This window comes from Sus scrofa, chromosome 7, assembly GCF_054392235.1.
Source record: "Sus scrofa isolate SSC_HxYL_T2T_F1_AM1 chromosome 7, Sscrofa_HxYL_maternal_Yorkshire_Landrace_v2.0, whole genome shotgun sequence".
In the NCBI taxonomy this organism is placed as follows: domain Eukaryota; kingdom Metazoa; phylum Chordata; class Mammalia; order Artiodactyla; family Suidae; genus Sus; species Sus scrofa.
Window position 1 is genome coordinate 49,299,261 of NC_139389.1, and position 23,113 is coordinate 49,322,373.

The window sequence follows — 23,113 nt, forward strand, 5'->3', positions numbered from 1 at the left end:
GGGAAGCTACAGTTCCAGGGAAGGACAAACGTGGCATCTTGTTTTGCTTTATTTTGTTTTTAATTTTTTTTATGGCTGCATGAAGCAGGAACTATTGTGTCAAATTTATTTTATTTTATTTTTCCTTTTAGGGCTGCACCTGTGGCATATGGAAGTTTCCAGGCTATGGGTCAAATTGGAGCTGCAGCTGCCCGCCTACACCACAGCCACAGCAACACTGGATCCGAGCCTTGTCTTCGACCTTCACCACAGCTCATGGCCATGCCAGATCCTTAACCCACTGAGCAAGGCCAGGGATGGAACCTGCATCCTCATGGATACTAGTCAGGTTCTTAACACGGAGCCACAATGGGAACTCTGTAGCATCCTGTCAAAAGGCAGGAGGGAACAAAGGACTGTCATCTGGAGGACAGGCCATCGGGGACCAGAGAAACGCCAGTGCTTTGAAATGTGCAAAGGAGTCAGGGGCAAAACCCATCCCAGAGAAAAACAGGGTGAAACAGAAGATGCAGAAAGAATGCAAACTGGAGAGTCCTGGGTTTATACAAAACTGATACACAGTGTTGAGTGGAAATGGGTGCTTTGGCTTTGGGGGCAGGAGAACTATAAATATGGATCCAAGGACAGTACCGCTCAGAACCCAAAAAGTCTGGAAGGCTCAGCTGCGAGCATCTTTCTTCAGGTGCTTTGACAGCTATGATGGAAGATGTTCGATGCTGAGAAGCAAGGATGCTGGACATGGAATCTGAAATCTGGAATTGAGAGCCAGCTGGTTTCCTGTGGGCAGAGACGGGCCACTGTCCTCTCACTGCCCCTGTGTCTGTATCCTGGCGAGCATCGGGGCTGCCCTTTGACGCCATGGCTGTGGGGGCTGCCTTAAAGTCCTGGGGCTGCACCAAAGCACCACAAAACGGCGTGGCTTCAAATACCGGAAATCTATCCTCTCACAGTTCTGGATGCCAGGAATTTGAAATCCAAGAGTCACAGGGCAGCACTCCCACCAAAAGCTCAGAGGCAGATGCTTCCTGGCCTCTTTCAGCTTCTGGTGGCCCCTTGGCTTGTGGCTGCAGCACTACGCTCCATGCTCTGTCCTCCCACCCCCACCCCCAACCCTCTATCTCTGTGTGTCCTCTTTTCTGCTTGTGGCTGCAGTGCTGTACTCCCTGCTCTATCTTTACTTCCCTAACCCTGTCCCCAACCCCCGTTTCTATGTGTCCCCTTTTCTTCTTATAAGGACACCAGTCACTGGACTGAGGAACACACTAAATCAGGATGCTCTCATTTCAAGACCCTTAACTCAGGACATCTGCAAAAAACCTACTTTATTTATTTATTTATTCATTCATCTATTTATTTATTTATTTGTTTTTAGGGCCACACCTGTGGCATATGGAAATTCCCTGGCTAGGGGTTGAATCGGATCTGCAGCTGCCAGCCTATGCCACAGACACGGCAATGCCAGATCCAAGCCGCATCTGGGACCTACACTGCAGCTCAGGGCAACACCAGGTCCTTAACCCAGTGAGCAAGGCCAGGGATCAGACCCAAATCCTCAGGGATATTAACCAGGTCAAGTTCTTCTAAACCAAGGTCCACTTCTAAACCAAGTCACATTCTGAGGTCCCGGGTGTGGAGACAGCTCTCCACCCACCACAGGTGCCCAATGGCAATAAAGCAAGAACCCTGAATAAATTTCAAAAAAAAAAATTTTTTTCTTTAGGGCCACATCCACAGCATATGGAGGTTCCCAGGCTAGGGGTCAAATAGGAGCTGCCGGCCTACACCATAGCCACAGCAACGTCAGATCAGAGCGTATCTGCAACCTACACCACAGCTCACAGCAATGCCAGATCCCCAACCCACTGAGCAAGGCCAGGAATCGAACCTGCAACCTCATGGTTCCTAGTAAGATTCACTTCCACTGAAGGAACTCCATAAATTTCAAATATTTGACATGTGCTTCTCCTTTTCTGGTCCTTAAAAGACCACTCTCCCCATAGTGCCTCACCCACAGGATAAAGTCCAGTCCCCCAGCTGGCACTTCTCCTGGTCTCTGTTGCTGGAGTTTTCTCACGCTGTCTACATCCTCCACCCTGTATTCCTGGCCAACCGGTTCCCTCTGAATCATTATAACCCCATTGAAACCCCTTCAGGAGACCTGAAGACTAATTCTTCCTGCTCTGAACCAGATACTTTTGCCAGATACTCTTTCCTCCTTCCGAAGGCAGCTCATCAGCCTTCAGCCTCCCTGCAATTAAGCCATCTTTTACCTCTTGTCTTGTTATTTGACTCTTTATCATTTTAAGCCTTTCTGCACCAGTCAGACCTCCAGGATTAGGTTATTGTCTTTTTCTAGTTCTTTTATTATTATTATTATTATTATTATTATTATTACTATTACTATTATTATTATTATTATTATTATTATTATTTTGGCCATACCTGTAGCATGTGGAAGATCCCAGGTCAGGACTGAACTGACACCACAGCAGCAACCCAAGCTGCTGCAGTAACAACGTCGGATCCTTAACCAGCTGAGCCACAAGAGAACTCCTCTAGTTCTTTTTTAGTGTCTGGTTTTGTGCCTGGCACAATCCAGGTCTGCAGGGATTGAATCATTTACTTCTCACTGCACCAACAACTGTCCTGCCAAAATTTCTTCTCTTTTTACCTCCTGCATGGCTACCTGTCCCGGTCACCTTGGGCCGGAGAGATGCTTTTCTTCTCTGAGTGCCTGGAGCAGTTAGCTCCAAAATAGTCCAAATACATAGACCACCTTGCTAGGATCCAATGCATGTTCATCTGATGTACCTTTACTTACTCGCTCATTCATAAAACTCAGGAAGCGCTCTTCAACCAAACACCATTCATTCACTCATTCATTCATGAAGTCTCCATGATGCCCTTGCTCTGTCTGGCTCAGAGCTAGACTCCAGGCTCCAGCCTGAAAGGTTGTCTCAAGGCCCCATTTGGAGGGCAAACAAACTTGCTCATCCTTCTCCTTTTCCTCACCAGGACTCACACAATTCTTCAAGTTTCACTCATGCTCAATTGGATGGTTCCATTCGAATTGCTATAGCTCACGCTTATAGGACCATGTCAAACGAGGGACTAAAAGCGTGGCTCGCTTAAATGAGGGGCTTAAACCCATCCAAGAACTCACCACGAGAGAACCAAGTCTGGGTTCTATGGCCAACACTAGAAATTAAGGGCCAGAAGGAGAAGGCGCCAAGCTTTGAGAAGAAGCTTTTCAGCATCCTCTGGACTTGCCATAGGACAGATGGTAGAGGGCTGGGATCTGCCTTAATGTTCCCCACTGGGGCAACTGCATTGTCCCACGAGGGCCTCTAGTCAACTCCCTGCGAAGTCTTTCAGGGACCAGCAGGAAGCTGCATTGTGCTGTTGCAATCAGGACGTCCTGCGAGCACAGCAGGATCATGAACTTAGGACCAGCGGACAGCAGTACGGCCAAAGCAGGACCCTCTGTGCAGTGTATCACAATGTGAATTAAGGCTCACTGCCCCTTTCTCCAGTTCCACAGGAAAGCCCACTGGCTTTTTCTCCTGCACCTTCCAGAAAGCAGGACCTACCTCCTCTGTCAAGGGGGCCTCTGGGTGAGCAAATAAAAGCATTGATTCCAGGTGCTTTTCTGACCTGAGTGTCTGAAGATGTTCTGGGCCACGGACAGCACGGCTGCAGGGGGCGGAGGGGAGTGGTCTGGGTGGGAGGGAGCCACTCACCAGCGTTGCTCTGCTGCTTCGTATTTTTGATGTAGGCGGAGAACTTGGAGAAGATATCGATGCCCGCTGTGTTGGATTCCCGGTGTTTCGCCGCCAGTCTGGGGTACCTGGAACGGAAGGCCAGGGTTATAGCCTCCGTAAGAACATGAAGGTCCTTTAAGGGAGAGCTTATTGCCATCACAATGACCAACACTCCTGTTTCTAGGTGGATCTACAATTTTTTTTTTTTTTTTTTTGCTTTCTAGCAGCTCATGGAGGTTCCCAGGCTAGGGGTCTAATTGGAGCTGTAGCTGCCGGCCTATACCACAGCCACAGTAACATCAGATCCGAGCTACATCTGTGATCTGCACCACAGCTCATGGCAATGCCGGATCCTTAACCCACTGAGTGAGGCCAGGGATTGAACCCACAACCTCATGGTTCCTAGTCGGATTCGTTTCCACTGTGCCTTGACAGGAACTCCTGGATATACAAATCTTTAGGGGTTTTTCTAACCCATCCTTTAGGGAGGGTGGGCACTTGAAACCTGAGTTCAGAGATAGAAGAAAACAGTCCAGTAAGATGAGGAGAACCGCCTGGCATGCGGGCAGGGGGTGGACACAGTCTGGGGGCAGGGAATCAGCGCATCATCCAGAGGGCCCAGTCCTGGAACCACCAGCAACGATGCAAAATTCATATTGAAATTCTGAATGAGTTTGCTTCTTTATCAGGTGGGGTCCCTGACACTTCCCTAACCCATGTTAAAATAACCATCCACTGCCAGGTTAGCGATGACAGCCTTAGCTGGATGGAGCTAATTCTGGGAGCAAGGAGGTGCCATGCATCTTGGCACAGAGGCCCAGAAACCATCTCTTGAAAGGAAGGCTACCCATGGACCTCTTTTTTGTTTGTTTGTTTTTTGTCCTTTTAGGGCCACATCTGCAGCAGCATATGGAGGTTCCCAGGCTAGGGGTCGAATTGGAGCTGTAGCTGCCAGCCACAGCCACAGCCACAGCAACGCCAGATCCGAACCGTGTCTTCGACCTACACTACAGCTCACAGCAGCACCGGATCCTTAAACCACTGAGCAAGGCCAGCGATCAAACCTGCGTCCTCTTGGATTCGTTTCCCCTGAGCCATGACGGGAACTCCTGGTCCTCTTCTGAAATACCTTTCACACACATTTTTTTTTTTTTTAATTTTTACGGCTGCACCTGCTGCATATGGAAGTTCCCAGGCCAGGGGGGTTCGACTCAGAGTAAATCTGCAACGTACCCCACAGCTTATGACAACGGCGGATCCCTCACCCACTGAGCAAGGCCAGGGATTGAGCCTGCATCCTCACAGACACTACGTCAGGTTCTTAACCCACTGAGCCACAATGGGAACTCCCACACACTTCTTATTTGTGTCTGGGAATAAGATGTAGAAGTTACCAGGCTCCATCAGTCGGATGAGTGTTTTCAATTGTTTGATTTCCAGGCTTTGAGATAGATTTTCAATGATCCAGCCCCTCTCTTTCACACATTCTTTCATTGCGAAGCCACGAAAGTCTAAGAGGCAACCTGGGGCAAACAGTCCTAAGACTGTTTCCTATTGGCCTTGAGATTAAATGATGTACCCCTGCTCATGGGGGGAATCTGTGGCTTTGACCTCACTGGCACCATCAAAACGAGCCATTCTGATGTTCAAAAAATATTGTTTCACAAATATTTGACATGATGGTCAAGGGTGGGAGGAGATGGGGGGCAATTGCTGGGTTATCCTCATCAGAGGTTATGGACCTTTGTGATCTCTGAGTGAATAGCGGATGGTGAGCCATATGGTTGCTCTATATGTAAAATGAATTTTTTTTTCTTTTTAGGCCCACACCCACGGCATATGGAAGTTCCAAGGCAAGAGTTCGAATTGGAGCTACAGCGGCTGGCCTACATCACAGCCACAGCCACGTGGGATCCGAGCCACATCTGCACCCTACACCACAGCTCACGGCAATGCCAGATCCCTGACCCAATGATCGAGGCCAGGGATCAAACCCACATCTTCACAGTTATGCGTTGGATTCATTTATGCTACGCCACAACAGGGGCTCCATAAAATGCATTTTTTGGTTTATTGTTTTAAGTAGTTGAACCCCAAAGCTTTTCACAAGTATTTGTTGTTCTTCTTTTCTTTTTTTTTTTTTTCCTGCTCCTTCACTGACCTATTAGTTAGGACCGTCCACTTGCCGTTAGGTGGCTATTTAATTTCAGATATAGCCATTGGATGAGTCCTGGCAAGTCACAGGTTCCAGCCCTCTGCCCTCAGGCAGATAGGGAGACGTTATCATCCTCATTTTATTCACAATAAACAACTGGGGACTAGATAGCTTAGATGACTAGCGAGGGACCACGAGAGCCCCATTTCTGGGCCCTGGAGCAGTGATCTTGCCACTCCATCACATCACGCCTCCAATATCAGCAAAAGCTGACCTGTGCTGAGGGCCTGTTCTGTACCAGACACTATTCTAACCCGTTTGCATGAATTCATTGTCTGCCACTCACAAGTGCCATCTTCAGCTTCATTTCCCACAGGAGACAAAGGAGGCACAGGGCTGCTAAGCAATAAGCCTAAGCTTTCGTGGCCAGGAGGCAGACACAGGAGTCCAAACCCAGGCAGTTTCACTTTGGAAGCCCAGCTCTTAAGGTTCACGCCCAGTGGCCTCTCACTGACTCTCCTGTTTTCCCTCAAAGCGCTCAAACACTGTGGAGCTGAGCTGAGCACCGTGGAGGAACTCCCTCCATCTACCAGGAGGGGGCGCTCTGCCCAGGTTCTGCACTCAGGTTCTTCCTGAGTACCTGGGGACCATCAAATCTTCTGCTCGGACTAGGGGCACAAAGCAAGGGTTCCTGTACCCTCTCAGGTGATCTTCCAAGACATGGAAAGTCATTCTTCTCTAATTCGGCTTTCTCACATAGAGTCTGGCAGGCTCTTAGAGTTGAATGCCTTACATTAGTATGAATACATACCAAGTACTCCTTCTTTTCGCTTGATACGGTACTAATGGAGGAGTTCCTGTTATGGCTCATGAGTAACAAACCCGACTTGTACGCATGAGGACTCAGGTTCGATCCCTGGCCCCGCTCAGTGAGTTAAGGATCTGGCATTGCTGTGAGCTGTGGTGTAGGTCACAGACACAGCTCAGATCTGGTGTTGCTGTGGCTGTGGTGTAGGCTGGCAGCTACAGCTCTGATTTGACCCCTAGCCTGGGAACTTCCATGTGCCGCAGGTGTGGCCCTAAAAAGACAAAATAGATAGATGATGGATAGATAGATAGATAGGCAGACAGACAGACAGACAGATAGACAGACAGACAGACAGACAAACAGATAAGGTAGACAGACAGACAGACAGACAGACAGATAAGGTAATAATGTAAAGACAGTGAGTGGGGCCTAGAAAAATGCATTTTTTCATTTGGCTATGTTGGGTTTTGTTTGTTTGCTTTATGCCGTCATTTGCTCAGATCTCCGGTAATCTGACCGTTTCTTCAGTGTGGGCCAAACACGAGTGGATGGTACCAAATCCAAGATGGGCAACAAAAGGCCCTGTGTTCGGAGAGACCATGGCAGTGCCATCCTGTTTTAGAAGCACTGTGCTTCATTGGGACTTGGCTTCTTAGCATCATGTCCCACCTGAAGACTGTTCTTAGGAAAAGTGCATCTTTAAATATTAATCTCACAGATACTGGTAACCAGATTTGGGGCAGCTAAGGTCCAGGATTTTTTTTTTTTTTTTTTTTTTTTTTTGTCTTTTTGCCATTTCTTGGGCTGCTCCTTCGGCATAGGGAGGTTCCCAGGCTAGGGGTCTAATCAGAGCTGTAGCCACCAGCCTACACCACAGCCACAGCAACTCAGGATCCGAGTCGCCTCTGCAACCTACACCACAGCTGATGGCAACGCCAGATCCTTAACCCACTGAGCAAGGCCAGGGATCGAACCCGAAACCTCATGGTTCATAGTCAGATTCGTTAACCACTGAGCGACGACGGGAACTCCCAGTCCAGGATGTTAAGTGCTTTTATTTTAGCTGCAAATTTACAATACATTTTAAGTCTGCAAATAAGTGGGTCCTAGGGCACATTTTGTTTCTCTCGAAGGCTAGCAAATAGTGCTTCATTTATAGAAACATCCTAGAAATAAGGCTGTGATACCATCTGGTGACAGTCAAAGAGCAATTCCTCTAACTTAGTGAGCGAACTACGGCCTGTGGACCAAATCCAGCCCATCATTTGTTGAAGTATCTCCCATTAGCTAAGAATAGTTTTTATATGCCACTCTTCCTAATCCATTCATCTGTCAATGGAGATTTAGGTTGTTTCCATGTCTTGGCTATTGTGAATAGTGCTGCAATGAATATACAGGTGCCTGTGTCTTTTTCAAGGAAAGTTTTGTCCGGCTATATGCCCAAGAGTGGGATCGCTGGGTCATATGGTAGTTCTATGTATAGTTTTCTAGGGACCTCCATGGTGGTTGTATCAATTTACACTCCCACCAACAGTGCAGGAGGGTTGCCTTTTCTCCACACCCTCTCTAGCATTTGCTCTTTGTGGGCTTATTAATGATGGCCATTCTGACTGGTGTGAAGTGGTACCTCATAGCAGTTTTGATTTGCATTTCTCTAATAATCAGAGATGCTGAGCATTTTTTCTTGTGCTTGTTGGCCATCTGTCTATCTTCCTTGGAGAAATGTCTATTCAGGTCTTTTGCCCATTTTTCCATTGGGTTGTTGGCTGTTTTGCTGTTGTTGAGTTGTATAAGTTTGTATATTTTCGAGATTAAGCCCTTGTCAGTTGCATTGTTTGAAACTATTTTCTCCCATTCTGCAGGTTGTCTTTTTTGTTTATGGTTTCCTTTGCTGTGCAAAAGCTTGTCAGTTTGATTAGGTCCCATTGGTTTATTTTTGCTTTTATGTCTGTTGCCTGGGGTCCTTTTTTACTTCTTTCCTTCCTTCTTTCCTTCTTTCTTCCTTCTTCTCTCCCTCCCCCTCTCCTCCTCCCTCTCTTGCTTCTTTCCTTCTTTTCTTTCTTTCTTCCTTTTTTTTTTCTTTATTTGGCTCCCCCCAGCACATGGAATCCCCAGGCCAGCAATCAGATCAGAGCCGCAGTTGCAACCTACATCACGGCTGTGGCAGCACCAGATCCTTTAACCCACTGTGCTGGCCTGGGAATCCAACCTGCATCTCAGTGCTACAGAGACGCCACCAATCCTCATTGCGCCACAGCAGGAACTCCAAGAAGGACATTATCTCATGATGTGTGAAAACAATATGAAAGTTATTGAAACACAGTCACATCCATCCATTTACATATGGTCTATGGCTGCTTTAACTCTACAAGAAAGGAATTGTGATGGAGGCTATGTTGCCCACAAAGTCAAATATGCTTGCTATCTGATTCTTTCCGGAAAAGTTTGCCAACCTCTGCTCTAACTAATGAAAATTCTCCACTCCGTCTTTAAGATATCTGAGTTCAAATGCATCCATCTTAGACAGGCACTTAAGCTTCATTCTGGGAAGTAAACCAGCTGGCCTCTCATCAAAACAACTTTTTAAAAGTAGTAGCAAAAAAATAAAATACGATGGCAAGACGGAAGTGCTCTGACTGGCCTAGGGTCCCAACTGATGTCTTACCAATTGGCCATAGGCCACCACGCCACCAAACAAAAAGACACCATACATTTAAAGCAACATGCGGCAGCACCTAACAGGGGCCAGGCTCTGGCTCCAGCATGGAGGGGACCCTGGAGAAAGAGATAGACAGTCCTCCTGTCCTCATGGGGTGACCTCTGCTGATTCCAGGGACTCTCCTGGCAGCTTAAGTGTTGATTCTCCATTTTCTTTCTTTTCTTTTCTTTCTTTCTCTTTCTCTTTCTTTCTCTTTCCCTTTCTTTCTTTCTTTCTTTCTTTCTTTCTTTCTTTCTTCCTTTCTTCCTTCCTTTCTTTCTTTCTTTCTTTCTTCCTTCCTTCCTTCCTTCCTTCCTTCCTTCCTTCCTTCCTTTCTTTCTCCCTCTCTCTCTCTCTCTCTCTCTCTCTCTCTCTCTCTTTCTTTTTGTTGTTTTTTAGGGCCATACCTGCAGTATATGGAGGTTCCGGGGCTAGGAGTCAAATCAGAGTAACAGCTGCCAGTCACAGCCACAGCAACTCGGGATCCGAGTCGCATCTGTGACCTACTCCACAGCTCACGGCAACGCCAGATTCTTAACCCACTGAGCGGGGCCAGGGATTGAACCCGCATCCTCATGGGTGCTAGTCATATTTGTTTCCGCTGAGCCACAAGAAGAGCTCTGACCCTCTAATTTCTAATGAGCTGAAAAGTAGAAGAATGTCTTCTCTGTCCTTTCTCCATTATTTCTGCCTCCTCACCTCATCACACCCTCACTGGAGAAGCGGATTAATGCTTCTGACTCTTCTGCTCCTGCAGTGTGTTGTCTTGTCTTGTCCCTGCTACTTAAACAAATAATCCTTGAAGGTGGAGGGGGTCTGGCTTATTCATAAAAACTCACCCCCTGGGATCTGTAGTTTTAAGACCTGAGCTCACCAATGTCCTCATGACTGCAGCTGGGAGACGGTCCCACGGGACGCACTGACCTCTTTAAAGCTTCCAACTGTCATCGAATGAGTTCTGACTCGATGCCAGGCACTAGGCTAAGCAGCACAACCTTCTACAGCAGCCCCTCAAGATCAACATGACGGTCATCATTTTAGAGATGTGAGAATTAGGGGTTAGAGAGGTTTTGAGTAATTGACCTCCAGCAGAGACCACGCATGCTCATTAAATATCCATGTGCTTCTCTGCATTTCCCAGCTTCTCCCTCTCAGCTAGGCTGGGGGTCGTGTGACGGGATTCTGGCCAACAGGATGGAAGGGGAAGTGATGGAAACTCTCCTAGCCCTCGACCCCCAAAACATCTCGCATGATCCCTTTCCTCCCTCTTTCCCTGCAGAGGGGCCTTGGAGGAAATGGTTTTTTTGTTTTTAGTTTTCTTTTTTGCCATTTCTTGGGCCACTCTTGCAGCATATGGGGGTTCCCAGGCTAGGGGTCGAATCGGCCTACGCCAGAGCCACAGCCACACAGGATCGGAGCCATGTCTGCGACCTACACCACAGCTGACGGCAATGCCAGATCCTTAACCCACTGAGCGAGGCCAGGGATGGAACCCACAACCTCATGGTTCCTAGTCGGATTTGTTAACCACTGAGCCACAACGGGAACTCCCCAGAGGAAATGTATTTTAAAAGCTACAAGATGAAAGAGGGCTATACTCCCCACTTAGGTTTTGCCTGAGTGAGAAATAAACCCATATTCTGTTCAACTACTGAGATTTTGCAGCCAGTTTGCCAGTTTGTATGCTGTGTAGCATAACCCACTGGTACGAATTAGAACCCGAGGCGTTCTAACTCCAAAGCTCACCCTCTCAGCCACTCTGCCACCCTGTCGTTGGTACGGAGGGTGCCTCTCAACATTCTAAAGATGTGGAGTTCCCGTAGTGGCGCAGTGGTTAACGAATCCGACTAGGAACCATGAGGTTGCGGGTTCAGTCCCTGCCCTTGCTCAGTGGGTTAAGGATCCGGCGTTGCCGTGAGCTGTGGTGTAGGTTGCAGACGCGGCTCGGATCCTGCGTTGCTGTGCCTCTGGTGTAGGCCAGTGGCTACAGCTCTGATTCGACCCCTAGCCTGGGAACCTCCATATGCCGTGGGAGCGGCCCAAAGAAATAGCAAAAAGACAAAAAAAAAAAAAAAAAAAAAACATTCTAAAGATGGTTAGAAGAAACTTTGACTATCATGAAACATCCATAAACATGTCTAAAAATAATGAATTCAAAGTGTCTTCCAAGTCTGACGTGGTTCTGAATCCTGTTAAGACTTTGCTTGATAGTTGACTGACTGAATGACATGCCATGTAACTGGACTTTATCCATTCACTGCCGCCCCCACCGCCCTGGAATGTTTGTCACTGTTTATTTTAAACAACAAGCAGCCCTGAGAAAGCACTTTGAAAAATTCATGGAGGAGTTCCCTTTGTGGTTCAGCGGTTAACAAACCCAACGAGGATCCATGAGAATGCAGGTTGGATCCCTGGCCTCGCTCAGTGGGTTAAGGATCCGGTGTTGCTGTGCGCTGTGGTGTAGGTTGCATATGCAGCTTGGATCCTGTGTTTTGCTGTGGCTGTGGTGTAGGCCAGCAGCTACATCTCCGATTCAATTCCTAGCCTGGAACTTCCATATGCCGCAGATGTGGCCCTAAAAAGAAAGAAAGAAAGAAAAACTCATGGAATCATAGAACTTCTGCTGCAAAGCACCCTGGAAACTACAGAATTTCAGAGGTGAGGGAATGGGTTGAGCCTGAGAGGGAGCGAGGCTTGCCCGAGGTAGTACAACAAGCATCGTACAGAAAGGTGGCGGGACTTTGGTCTCCTGACTGTCGGTTCTGAATCCCATTAACTCCGGCCATTCCATGAGGATAAAAGATAAAGGCCAGCTTGTCAACCATAATCCTGACACTTCCCATGGAGTGTTCACTGGGACAGTCTCAGGATGGGGGTGGCAGTTAGTCTCATTTAGAAACTACTTGAGACTTCCCGGATTCCTCATTTTGACACCAAATGCTTGTGTGACTAAATGTGATCTTTAAAAGAAAAAAAAAATTGTTGGAGTGTTTGTATGTGTGTGTGTGTGTGTGTGTGTGTTTGTTTGTTTTTTTTTTTTTTCCCTTTAAAAAATAAAGCTAAGGGGAAAAAAGGTTCCCACAATTTCTTGGCTCTCTAGCAGCTTTTACAAACAGTGGTGTGATGAGAAACAAATGCCCTGGACCAGGGTTCCTTGGACAGAAACGGGGGTTTTGCTGCTCCCCAGAGAACCAGAAGCCAGGCTGCCCTGCACCAGGGACCTCAGGACACAGGCCACCGGACCAACCCCCCACCACCACCCCAGTTGGAGCCAGGGGGAAACCAGCCAAGGCTGGTGGTTTTGCTGTGGGCAGAACAGCAGGTCTCTCCCTTTGTGGGGCTGAAGCACCAGCTTGCTGACATTTACGGGGGGTGGTTATTGTGGTACCTGCCCCAGTCTGACCCATACAAAGGCATCTAAGGGGCTCAGCAGGGGTGGATGGCCTCATCACTAAGGCCACACCTTGGTGGCCTTCTGGGGTTGTGCCTTTTAGTAGTTTGGGGGTTCTACCTAGGCACAGCAGATCATAGGTCACAGACACATGAGCCATGGACTTAGTAAACCTCCTACGCACACTTGCAGTCCAGAGGGACCTGGACCAGCACGGCAGAGCTCAGGACTGGTCACGTGGGTGGAGAGGGAGGAGAGCAGGCATGTCTAGGTCCCACACGGCTTAGCCCCATCAGGATTCTGGACGTTCTCCAGAATCTGATGAGATGGTGATGAATCTGAAGATGGCTCTGCCCTAGAAGAATCTACCCGTGCACATGGTCATATGATTCCGAGGTTCTCATGGGCTCCCTTGGTCCCCTTGTGGATACAGATGGGAGAGCCCTGAGCTAGAGAAACAGTCCCCCAAAGGCACAGCTGGGAGTTCCCTGGTAACTCGGAGGGTTAAGGATCCAGGGTTGTCACTGCTGTGGCTCAGACTGGCTCCCTGGCCAGAGAACAACCACGTGTCACAGGTGCAGAAACAAACAAATAAAAAAGGCGCAGGTGGATGAAGGTGGAGGGACCTGACTAGTGGGCATGAAGGGCCCCCCTTTCACAGAGGAGGGACCACAGGCCAAAAGAAGAGAAGGGACTGACTGGAAGGGTCACAGCATATCACTGGCAGAGTGACCTGGAGCAGGGACCTACTTAGGGAGCATCAGCTCTTGAAGTTGAACTTTGTGGAGCAGGTTGGAGGCTGGCAGCCCTCTGGGGTGGGGAGAAGCATGTGGGAACTTTCTTTAAAAAGAGGGTCCTAGGAGTTCCCGTCGTGGCTTAGCGGGTAATGAACCCAACTAGCATCCATGAGGACGTGGGTTCAATCCCTGGCCTCGCTCATTGGGTTAAGGACCTGGTGTTGCCGTGAGCTGTGGTGTAGGTTGAAGACGTGGCTCAGATCCCTCATTGTTGTGTCTCCGAAAAGACCCCTCGCCTGGGAACCTCCATATGCTGCAGGTGCAGCCCTAAAAAACAAAAGGACAAAAAAAAAAAAAAAAAAAAAGAGGATCCTATATTCTGGATTGATGAATGCCACATAAAACTCGTCTCTTGCTATCTGCTTCTATGAGGACGAAGTCACTTGACTGTAGTTGCTGCCCTTCACCACACCCTGAAAGGAGTTTGGGGCTGAAATCAGGAGTGAGGCACTGTGGGCTTTGGGAAAAACCAGCAGAAGAAGCCTTCAGATCATATTTTCAGGAGAAGATTTTATGAACCCAATTTCTTATATCATCTCACATCTAGAAAAGCACTACAATCATGAAGGGAGACATCTGCTCCTCGGGACTAGCAGTAACCTTCTGCCAAAATGTGTGCTTGGTTGCACGGATGCCCCCTTCACCAAAATCACACATGCACTGACCTCACCCCACCTCTTCAGAGCAAGGTTCTCTGAGAAGCTGTCTCCTGGGCTGTAGTCCTCATCTGGCCCCCAAATAAAACTTAACGCCCAGCTCTCATGCTGAATTTTCTTTTTTCAGTCAACACACAACCCCTTTGGAAATCTGCCCCCTCAAAGCTAACCCTGTGCTTCCCGAGACCTGACATGGACCCCTCCCTGTCAGGGGCTTTAGAAACCGGCAGTTCATTACTTCTCAGGGGTCAGAGTCTCCTCCAGGAACTCCTCGATCTTATTCACGTCCGTCTTCACATCCCCGTTGAAGGTCAGGAAAGGCGGGTGTGTGCCGGGGGCGAGGTTGTGCAGGTCAGCGGGCTTCCTGTGGAGAGAGCAAGGTGAAGGGGGTCAGCTTGCACGAGGGGGCCTCACGGGGAACCTGGGATATACTGTCCATGAGACTCCCCCGGCTGCCCAACAGGCCCATCAACAGAAACAGCCCAGGTGTGGGGTGGAGGGCAAGGGAGGTGGGAGAAGGTTCTGGAAGGATGTGGTGTGACACAGGAAACCCGCCCTGGGGGGGATTCCAGTGAGGAAGGAGCAAGTCAGGATGGAGTTGAGAGCTATGGAAAAGGCAGAAAGTGATCACAGGTGACTAGCTAAACTAGTGCCAAGCTTCCACTACCCAGGGCGGAAGTTGGGGTTTGCTTTCAAAAGTTCCTTCACCAATTAGCTTCACAAAAATGTACTAGGCAGAATCCCAAACTTTAAATATTCAGACATCCAGTCTCGTGCATTTACAGGAAGAAATTCTCTTCTGTGCCCTTCAGGGTTTGTCCAACAGGAAGGAAGGGACCTTGTGTTTGACAGGGGGTGTTGTTCACGTCCAAGAGTGTGCTTCTGGGCTTCCCCCTGTGCTCAACATGCAGGAGTAGATGGAGCAAAGGGAGAGATGAAGGGCTGGTGGATGGAGGGAGATGGGGGGGCTGCACAGAGGACAGAGGGAGGAAGAGGGATGGAGACCTCTTCTTCCCCCCCCCCACCCCCCGCAGGGCGGGACCGAGCATCAAATTCACTCTCTGAGAACGTGCCACTCCTCGTGGGAGGCAGGCAAGGAAAACTAGAGGGAGGAACCAAAAAAGAATAAACAAGGGGCGAAGAGGAGTCTGTAATGAAACAAATTCCTGGCGTCCTCAGCTTGGGAGGGGAAGAGAGGAATTTCAATTAAGGTGCCCCTCCCACGTCCTTGCCCCCACACCACACGCTCTCCAGCTGCCTTCGGTGGCACGGGGAACTCCTCAGACAATGGCCACCAAGGCATGTCTGACATCTAACTTCCTCTGGCCTTTTGTTTACCTTGTGTGTGTTCCTCCTTTTAGACAATGAGAGGACATGCTGGACCTTCTCTGCCTGTTTTTCAGAGCTGACATAAGCTTGTCCTGCTTGGGTTCTCAGCAGGGAGGGGACATCTATACTGAGTCTCTTTTTCGGCAATGACCTCTCTGGGGGACTTAAAAATCCAGAAATTATGATGTTGATTGTTCTCTAGGACTCGACAGAACAAGGGACTCCGGAGTCTGGCATCCTTGGGAAACATTGCCTCTGGCTGCTGCAGCCCAGCTGATACTGCCAGGGACACTGGTTGGTGGAGGGGGGGCCCCCTCTCTTGCTGACCCTCTTCAGCAAATTATATGAAACTGATATAATGATAAAAATAGCATTATAATGGATTATATTACATATGGTATAGTATATATTAAAAATATATATTATATGATAAAATAGAATATAAGTATATTTTTAAAGATGTAATTATATATTTTTAAGTAAGGAGTCTTTCTTGCTAAAAGTATTATATTTATACAATTTAGATATTTTTATAAATGTAGATACACAATATATACAATTTATATTTATTAAAATATATAATTATAATATGTAACTAATTATAATTATGTAATCAAAACCATATAATTAGATCATGTATTTTATATTTCAAACCATGTAGACTATATGATAAAATATATATTATGTATCAAATATATAATTATATCTAATTATAATTATATAATTAAAATCATATAATTAGAATTTAATTAACTTGCCGATTATTTGGTATACACCAGTCCTCCTTCCCTGACTAGATGGTCAGCTCTGTGAGGGCAGGGGGCTACTAAGAAGAATCCACATGTGTGGTGTTTTTGCTCAAGGCAGCATGACACCGAAGGTAAGCGCTGTCCAGGTCTGCCTCCCCTCACAATCCTACAAATAAGGCACTTTTCTTTTGTCTTTTTAGGTCCACACTCGTGGCATATGGAGGTTCCCAGGCTAGGGGTCGAATCGGAGCTAGAGCTGCCAGCCTACACCACAGCCACAGCAACTCGGGATTCAAGCCGCATTTGCAGCCCCAGCTCATGGCTGTACCACAGCTCACGGCAACACCAGATCCTTAACCCACTAAGCAGGGCCAAGGATTGAACCCACGTCATCATCGATACTAGTAGGGTTCGTTAACCACCAAGCCCTGACCGTAGCGCCAAAGGCACCATTTTTATCGCTATAGCACAGATAAGGAAACAGGCTCAGAAAACAGAAGGTCACTCAGCCAATAAGAGGGGGGGAACGCCCGGTTAAGAAATAGTTTTCTTAGGAATTGCTAAATGTTGTCATTGCATCATACATTTCAAAAAACTCCTTAATTCTTTATATACACACATATAAGTACATATATATATATATATATATATATATATATATATATATATATGTTTTGTTTTGTTTTTTCTTTATCGGGGCTGCACCTGCAGCATATGGAAGTTCCCAGGCGACAGTTCAAATTGGCGCTGCCCTTGCAACCTATGCTGCAGCTTGTGGCAACAGGAGATCCTTAATCCACTGAGTGAGGCTGGAGGATCAAACCCACATCCTCATGAAGACTACGTCAGGTTCTTAACCCACTGAGCTACAACTGAAACTCCCAAATATATATATATATATATATATATATATATATATATAAATATATATATATATTTTAAGTAAGGAGACTTTCTTGCAGAAAAAACATATTTATAGAATTTACATTGTAATTATATACATTCTATTAATATTTTACTATATATAATGTATATATTTTGGTCCGTAAGAGAGTCTCCTTATCTATGAAACCGGCGTTGTGACACCGGCCTGGCCCACCCCAAAGGCTGTTGGCAGGACCAGATGTGATAACAGATAGAAAGAGCATGGTCAGCATCTGAGGAATGCGGGGGCTCCCTCTCCCATTCTGATCTCCAGCTAAACACATGAGTTTGCTTGCACAGAGGATACTCCAACGCCCTCCTCTTCGCACTGAAAAGGAGGCAATCTTTCCAACCGTAAGAAGGTCGGCTCTGAGTGGCTGCCAGGGTCTGCACCACGCATGCGTGTTCACTCACTTGACAGAGATTAGTCGGGGCCCTGAATGACTGCCTCGGTTGCTAGAGTGGATATAAAGAACCTAAAAAATGGCCTCAATCTGCCTTTGAGGGATTTAAGGTTTCCTGTGAATGACAAAACAAACGTTGTAACTGATGTGTCCTGAAAGGCATGGCATGTGAACCAAGAAGATGGGTTTTAGTGGCAGCCCCTCCAGTTCTAAGTGAGCACCTCGAACAAGTCATTTAAATGGGTTTTCTCGTACAGAACGAAGAAGTAAGGTCTCCTTCACAGGGTTACATGTTATGTGATTTTTTTTTTTTTTATGGGAAAACATGCACCAGTTGAAAAGCATTGGGATTGTAGATGAGATGCAAAATGATGAGGCAGGGCGCCATGGACCATAGATGCTGGGGGAGCTTGGAGGGAGGGCAGAATGATAGATGTGCCTGAGACTGATGGGGTGGGAGGGGGAGGTTTCACAGGGGAGAGGGCTGCTCCCGGGGTCTGGGTACCATCTCTCCATTCAGGAAAGACAACCTCTATGAGACCGAGGAAGCATCCAGGCAATGGCTGGAGGCCAAAGGGACCAGGGCAGCAGAAGGTCATCCAACCTGCCAAAGGTGGATAGGTATGGGGAGAAGCATTGGGAGATAATATGGGGAAGAACAGAGCAAAGGACAAACTTATGTTACAGGCAATGCAAAGTGTCAGGAGGTTTCCCGAGCAAGGGGAACCACATGATTAAAGGACTATTTTAGGAAGAATAACCTTATGATAATATAAAGGGTGGATCAGAGAGAGAGAGAAAGAGAGAGAACCTGGAAGGATGAGGACTACTTTGAAGAACAAAGACAGAGTCCAGCTCCCAGCGGTGGGACCTGGACCAGGTGTGGGCTTGAATTGTGAGAATGGACAAGAGAGCTTGGAGGTAAGAAACAGCACAGGGAGAGAACGCCCTGGGCTTGGAGAATGGCGGACCACAGGGGTGGCAAGAAAAGGGGCCTGGAAACGTTTCAGTGCCTAGGAAAATGGAAGAAGAAAGCAATTCACAGGGGGACCCCAACTCAAAGGAAAGATAAAAGTATAATTTTCACTATATAGATTTTACAGTGATAACAGAAAATGCAAGTGGAAGTATCCAGAAGATAACAGAATTCTGAGCATAGACTACTTTACTGAGCAAGGCCAGGGATCAAACCCACATCCTCACGGATATTAGTCGGGTTCATTACCACCGGGCCACAACGGGAACTCCCACAACATTGTAAATTAACTATATTTTGATAAAACTTTAAAAACAAATAAGAGCAGGCAGAGAAGAGGAAAGCGAAGGCAAGGTGGAAAGCTGTGTGATGTGAATAACGCCCGAGTTTTTAACAGCCATTAAAACCGCCCTTTGAAAGCAGAACCCTGAGTTACTCTCCATCCCAGCTTCAATCCGGAGTTCTCACATAAGGAGGTGTACAGATGGGAACCTGGTAAGGGAAATGGCTCAGATCCCAACAGCCTGGAAACTCAGCCTCTCTCATCTAAAGTCCGGCTGGGGTCCCCCAGCATGGGGGGCACTAGTATGACCAAAATGGCTCACATTGGGCTTTTTAGGTGTTGTGCCCATCTCTGTGCCAGACACTCTCAGTTGCAATGCCCAAGGCCCACTCTCTGCTCCTTCCTTCACTAATCGGGACTTGCTCATCAGGACAGCGAAACGCTGTGTCCCAAGGGGGATGCTCACTTTCGCAGCCTCCCTTGTTCCGAGGGGTCCGGCCAAGGATGTGTGAGCAGGAGGCTGCTGGGAACCACGGGACAGTTTCCACCCTCCCTCGTGGAAGATTCTCACTTCCTGCAGCAAAACGTATTCCTCATAAATGCGGGGTCCTTTACCTTTTCAGATCCACAGTGGTGACATTGAACACGACGCCTTTCAGCCAGAGGATCATAAAGAGACGCTGGGAGAAGGGACAGTTGCCAATGCTTTCCCCATCGATTCCAGCCTGGAAAGAAGAGCACCAGGATCCTGAGTTGGTGTGTGCGCATTAGCAAGAAGGAATACGGGATTCCCAGACACTGGTCCCACTGGTCCAAGAAGAACTGACTAAATCCATGCCCCAGCCTTACTTTATTTATGTATTTATTTATTTATTTGTCTTTTTAGGACCGCACCCACAGCATATGGAGGTTCCTAGGCTAGGGGTCGAATCGGAGTTGTAGCCACTGGCCTACACCACAGACACAGCATCAGATCTGAGCTGCCTCTGAGACCTACACCACAGCTCATGTCAACGCCGGATCCTTAACCCACTGAGGGAGGCCAGGGATCAAACCTGCATCTTCATGGATGCTAGTCAGATTCCTTTCCACTGAGTCATGACAGGAACTCCCCCAGCCTTACTTTAAAGGGCAGCTGCCCTCTATGCTTTATTGCTGTCTTTCTAATGTTTATCCAGAGGGATGCCTGGCACAGGGTAAGCGCTCAATAAATATGTGTTGAACTGAATTTGAATTTCCAGCATGGTGATTATGTCGGTAGAATCATAACTTTCTGCAACCACTGAACTCTAGCATCTCAGGGTAAAAAGAAATCTTCAAAATCACATAGTCTAAGACAAATTATGTCAGACCACCAACTTCTATACTCCCAAGTAATCATCTCATCGATGCTTGGATATCTCCACTCACCAGCCATTTCTCTCTCTCAAACCACTCCATTCTGAGGGTAGAGTGCTAATAATTAGAAATGCTTTTCTTTGGCTATACCTCACCAAAGTAGGTTCCTCTGTAGTTTACCTTCTTCTACTCTTTAGTCCCTGTTCCATAAGAACAAATCCTCAGACTTTGACCCTATTTCTTTATATCTAAACCAGTCAGCAGGCTCAAGACTTTCATCAATATTCCACTTAGTTCTGACCACTACTTGACCTTGTGTCGATAAACCATTCACTGGTTAAATTATCCTTTTATTCAATGACTGCATATTGACCAACGAGTATGTTCAAGGCACTAGAGGAAATTCCGCAGGGGATTCAAAACTGCATTTATTCAGGAGCTTATGGCCTCCTGTGGGGCGGGCTGGGGCTTGAAACAGGAACACAGAGATAACCATGACAGGTAGCATTATTGAGGGTTTGCCTACTTCCGCTCCCCATATTTCACCTTCTCCGTACCCTCCTCAAAATAGTGGGTTTTTTTTTTTTTGGTCTAAAAGGCAAGTCTATCTTTACCTTTGAGTGGGCTGCAGAGACGTGAAATTTTATAAAGACTCCATTTTCAGCTAACACACGAACAAAAAAGGGGGGGAAATGATCCCTGCATAATTTACTTCCACCAAGTGGTTTGCAGGCTTCGAAAGGGCACTTGGAGGGAGAAATCACCCGCTCGCTCTAGTCCGCAGTTGGCTCCCCTGGAAACCATGGCCCCATCAGGACCAGACTCCACTGGCAGTGAGGGCACCAGATGAGAAGGCCCCCAGACCAGGTTTGCTGGCACGGCAGCCGACAAGCCAACCAACATCCTGGAATGGGGGCTGGGCGGGGGGGGGGGGAGTGCTAAGATTTTCTTTTTTTCTCTTTTTGAAAGAGGAGGAGGAAAAAGCTACATTCCAAGCTCAGCACATTATTTTTCCCCTTGAGGTTTTGTTTGCTGTGGGTTCGCATGGGGAGGCAACGACGCCTCCTTTCATACACGAGAACCTAATTGTGTGCTTCTGTCTACCTCGCCAATTGCTCCCAGCAGAGGCTCAGGTTTATAATGGAAAACTGGCGCCTTTGCCGGTGTTGCCTGTAGGTAATTGCTATGAAATTACAGTTATTTTACCTCCACCCAGAGCCCCGTCTCTATGCAGTTCTCATTTTCCCTAGTGCTGGAAACAGACCCACCGTGAAGGCTTCAGACACGACAGGCTCTGTTATATATAATCAGAAAGGTGGAGGGCACGGGGCAGGTGCCACCCCTGCCCCCGGCGCTAAAGTTACGGATAAAGCCACACTCAGACAGGCGACTATTAATTTAATAATAGCTTGGGGCTAACTTGAATTCGTGACGTCAGTTCCCCAAGAAGCACTCACTTGGCAGGTAGCTGCTTCTTGGTCCTTTGAGACATCCTGACGAAGGAACCTTTCCCCAGGGACAGTTATGATGTAAATGGCGAATAAAAAAAACAAAAAAACAAAAGCCATGTCCGCACATTCTCATCTGTTTTGCCTCTGGTGGTGGAGGTGGGGCTGGAGGCGATCATAAGTGAGTGGAAGGAGGAACTAGTAAAATATTGGAATTCTTATTAGCTGGACAAAAAATTCATATAGCAATAATGTTCCTAATACCCACAGATGCCTATACAGTCAGGCATTATTCTAAGGTTTTACCTATATTATTAATGCATTTACCCCTCATGGGAAACCTGCATAGTGAGACAGTATTTCCATTTTACAGATGTGGAAGCTGAAGGGAAATTACAGAGAGGGGAGATCATTGACCCAAGGGCCTCTGGAATGAGCCCAAGTCATCTGGCTCCAGGTCCAAAGCTCCTGATTGCCATGCGTGGACACCAACCTGAGAACCCAGCCCAGACAGGAAGCATGTCGACCCAAGGTCACAGAGCAGGGGATGGGGATGCTGGACGTGTGTGATACATCCCAGCCTCCGGTCCATGAGCTTTCAGCTTCACAGGGGTGTAGAGGCTGGTGGCTGTCACTGCTCTCCATATTTCCATCTCTGTCTTAAATTATGATTCTAGACCTAGTAAGCAAAAATTGCCCAAAGACCAAGAGAAATAACATGCGAGGAGTCTGTCGTTTACCCTGTCTTTCCATCTCTCTTGCTCGGCTTTCCCCTCTTTCCCGATCCCCTTCTCTCCCCACCTCTCCTCTCCTTTCCTTGTGATAGGAACACTTAACATGGGTTCGATCCTCTTATGAAATGTTTCAGTGTACAATGCAATATCGTAGACCGCAGATACAATGTTGTACAGCAGCTCTCTAGAGCTTGCCCACCTTGCTCAACTGAAACTGTATTCTTGTTATCAGCAACTCCAGCTTCCCCTCCCTTCACCCCTGGCAACCACCTTTCCACTCTTTGATTCTATGACTTTGGCTATTCTAGTTACTTCGTACAAGTGTAAGCACGCAATCTTTGTCTTTCTGTGATTGATTTAATTCATTGACCATAATGCCTCAAGATGCATCCACTTACTTGTGTATTTTACAATTTCTTTCTCTCTTTTTTTTTTTGTCTTTATTTGGAGGGGGGGGACACCTACGGCATATGGAGGTTCCCAGGCTAGGGGTCTAATTGGAGCTGTAGCCACTGACCTTCACCACAGCCACAGCCAATGCCAAATCCAAGCCGAGTCTGCAACCTACACCACAGCTCACGGCAACGCAGCATCCTTAACCCACTGAGCGAGGCCAGGGATTGAACCTGCAACCTCACGGTTCCTAATCAGACTGGTTTCTG

General features: G+C 47.4%; 1 protein-coding gene across 3 annotated transcripts in view; it reads right to left on the minus strand.

The window, feature by feature from the left end:
* CLIC5 (chloride intracellular channel 5) overlaps nucleotides 1–23,113 on the minus strand; it is a 125,013-nt gene that overhangs the window by 40,425 nt on the left and 61,475 nt on the right. For 2 of the 3 annotated variants that reach the window (XR_014808939.1, NM_001198923.3), the window contains 3 exon segments: nucleotides 19,547–19,656; nucleotides 14,505–14,630; nucleotides 3,741–3,847 (listed from right to left, as the gene is read on the minus strand). Coding sequence is in view for 1 of the 3 variants with exons in the window: in NM_001198923.3 (NP_001185852.2) it covers nucleotides 3,741–3,847; nucleotides 14,505–14,630; nucleotides 19,547–19,656 (343 nt within the window). In the remaining 2 variants the exon portion in view is untranslated. 3 annotated transcript variants of the gene reach the window in all.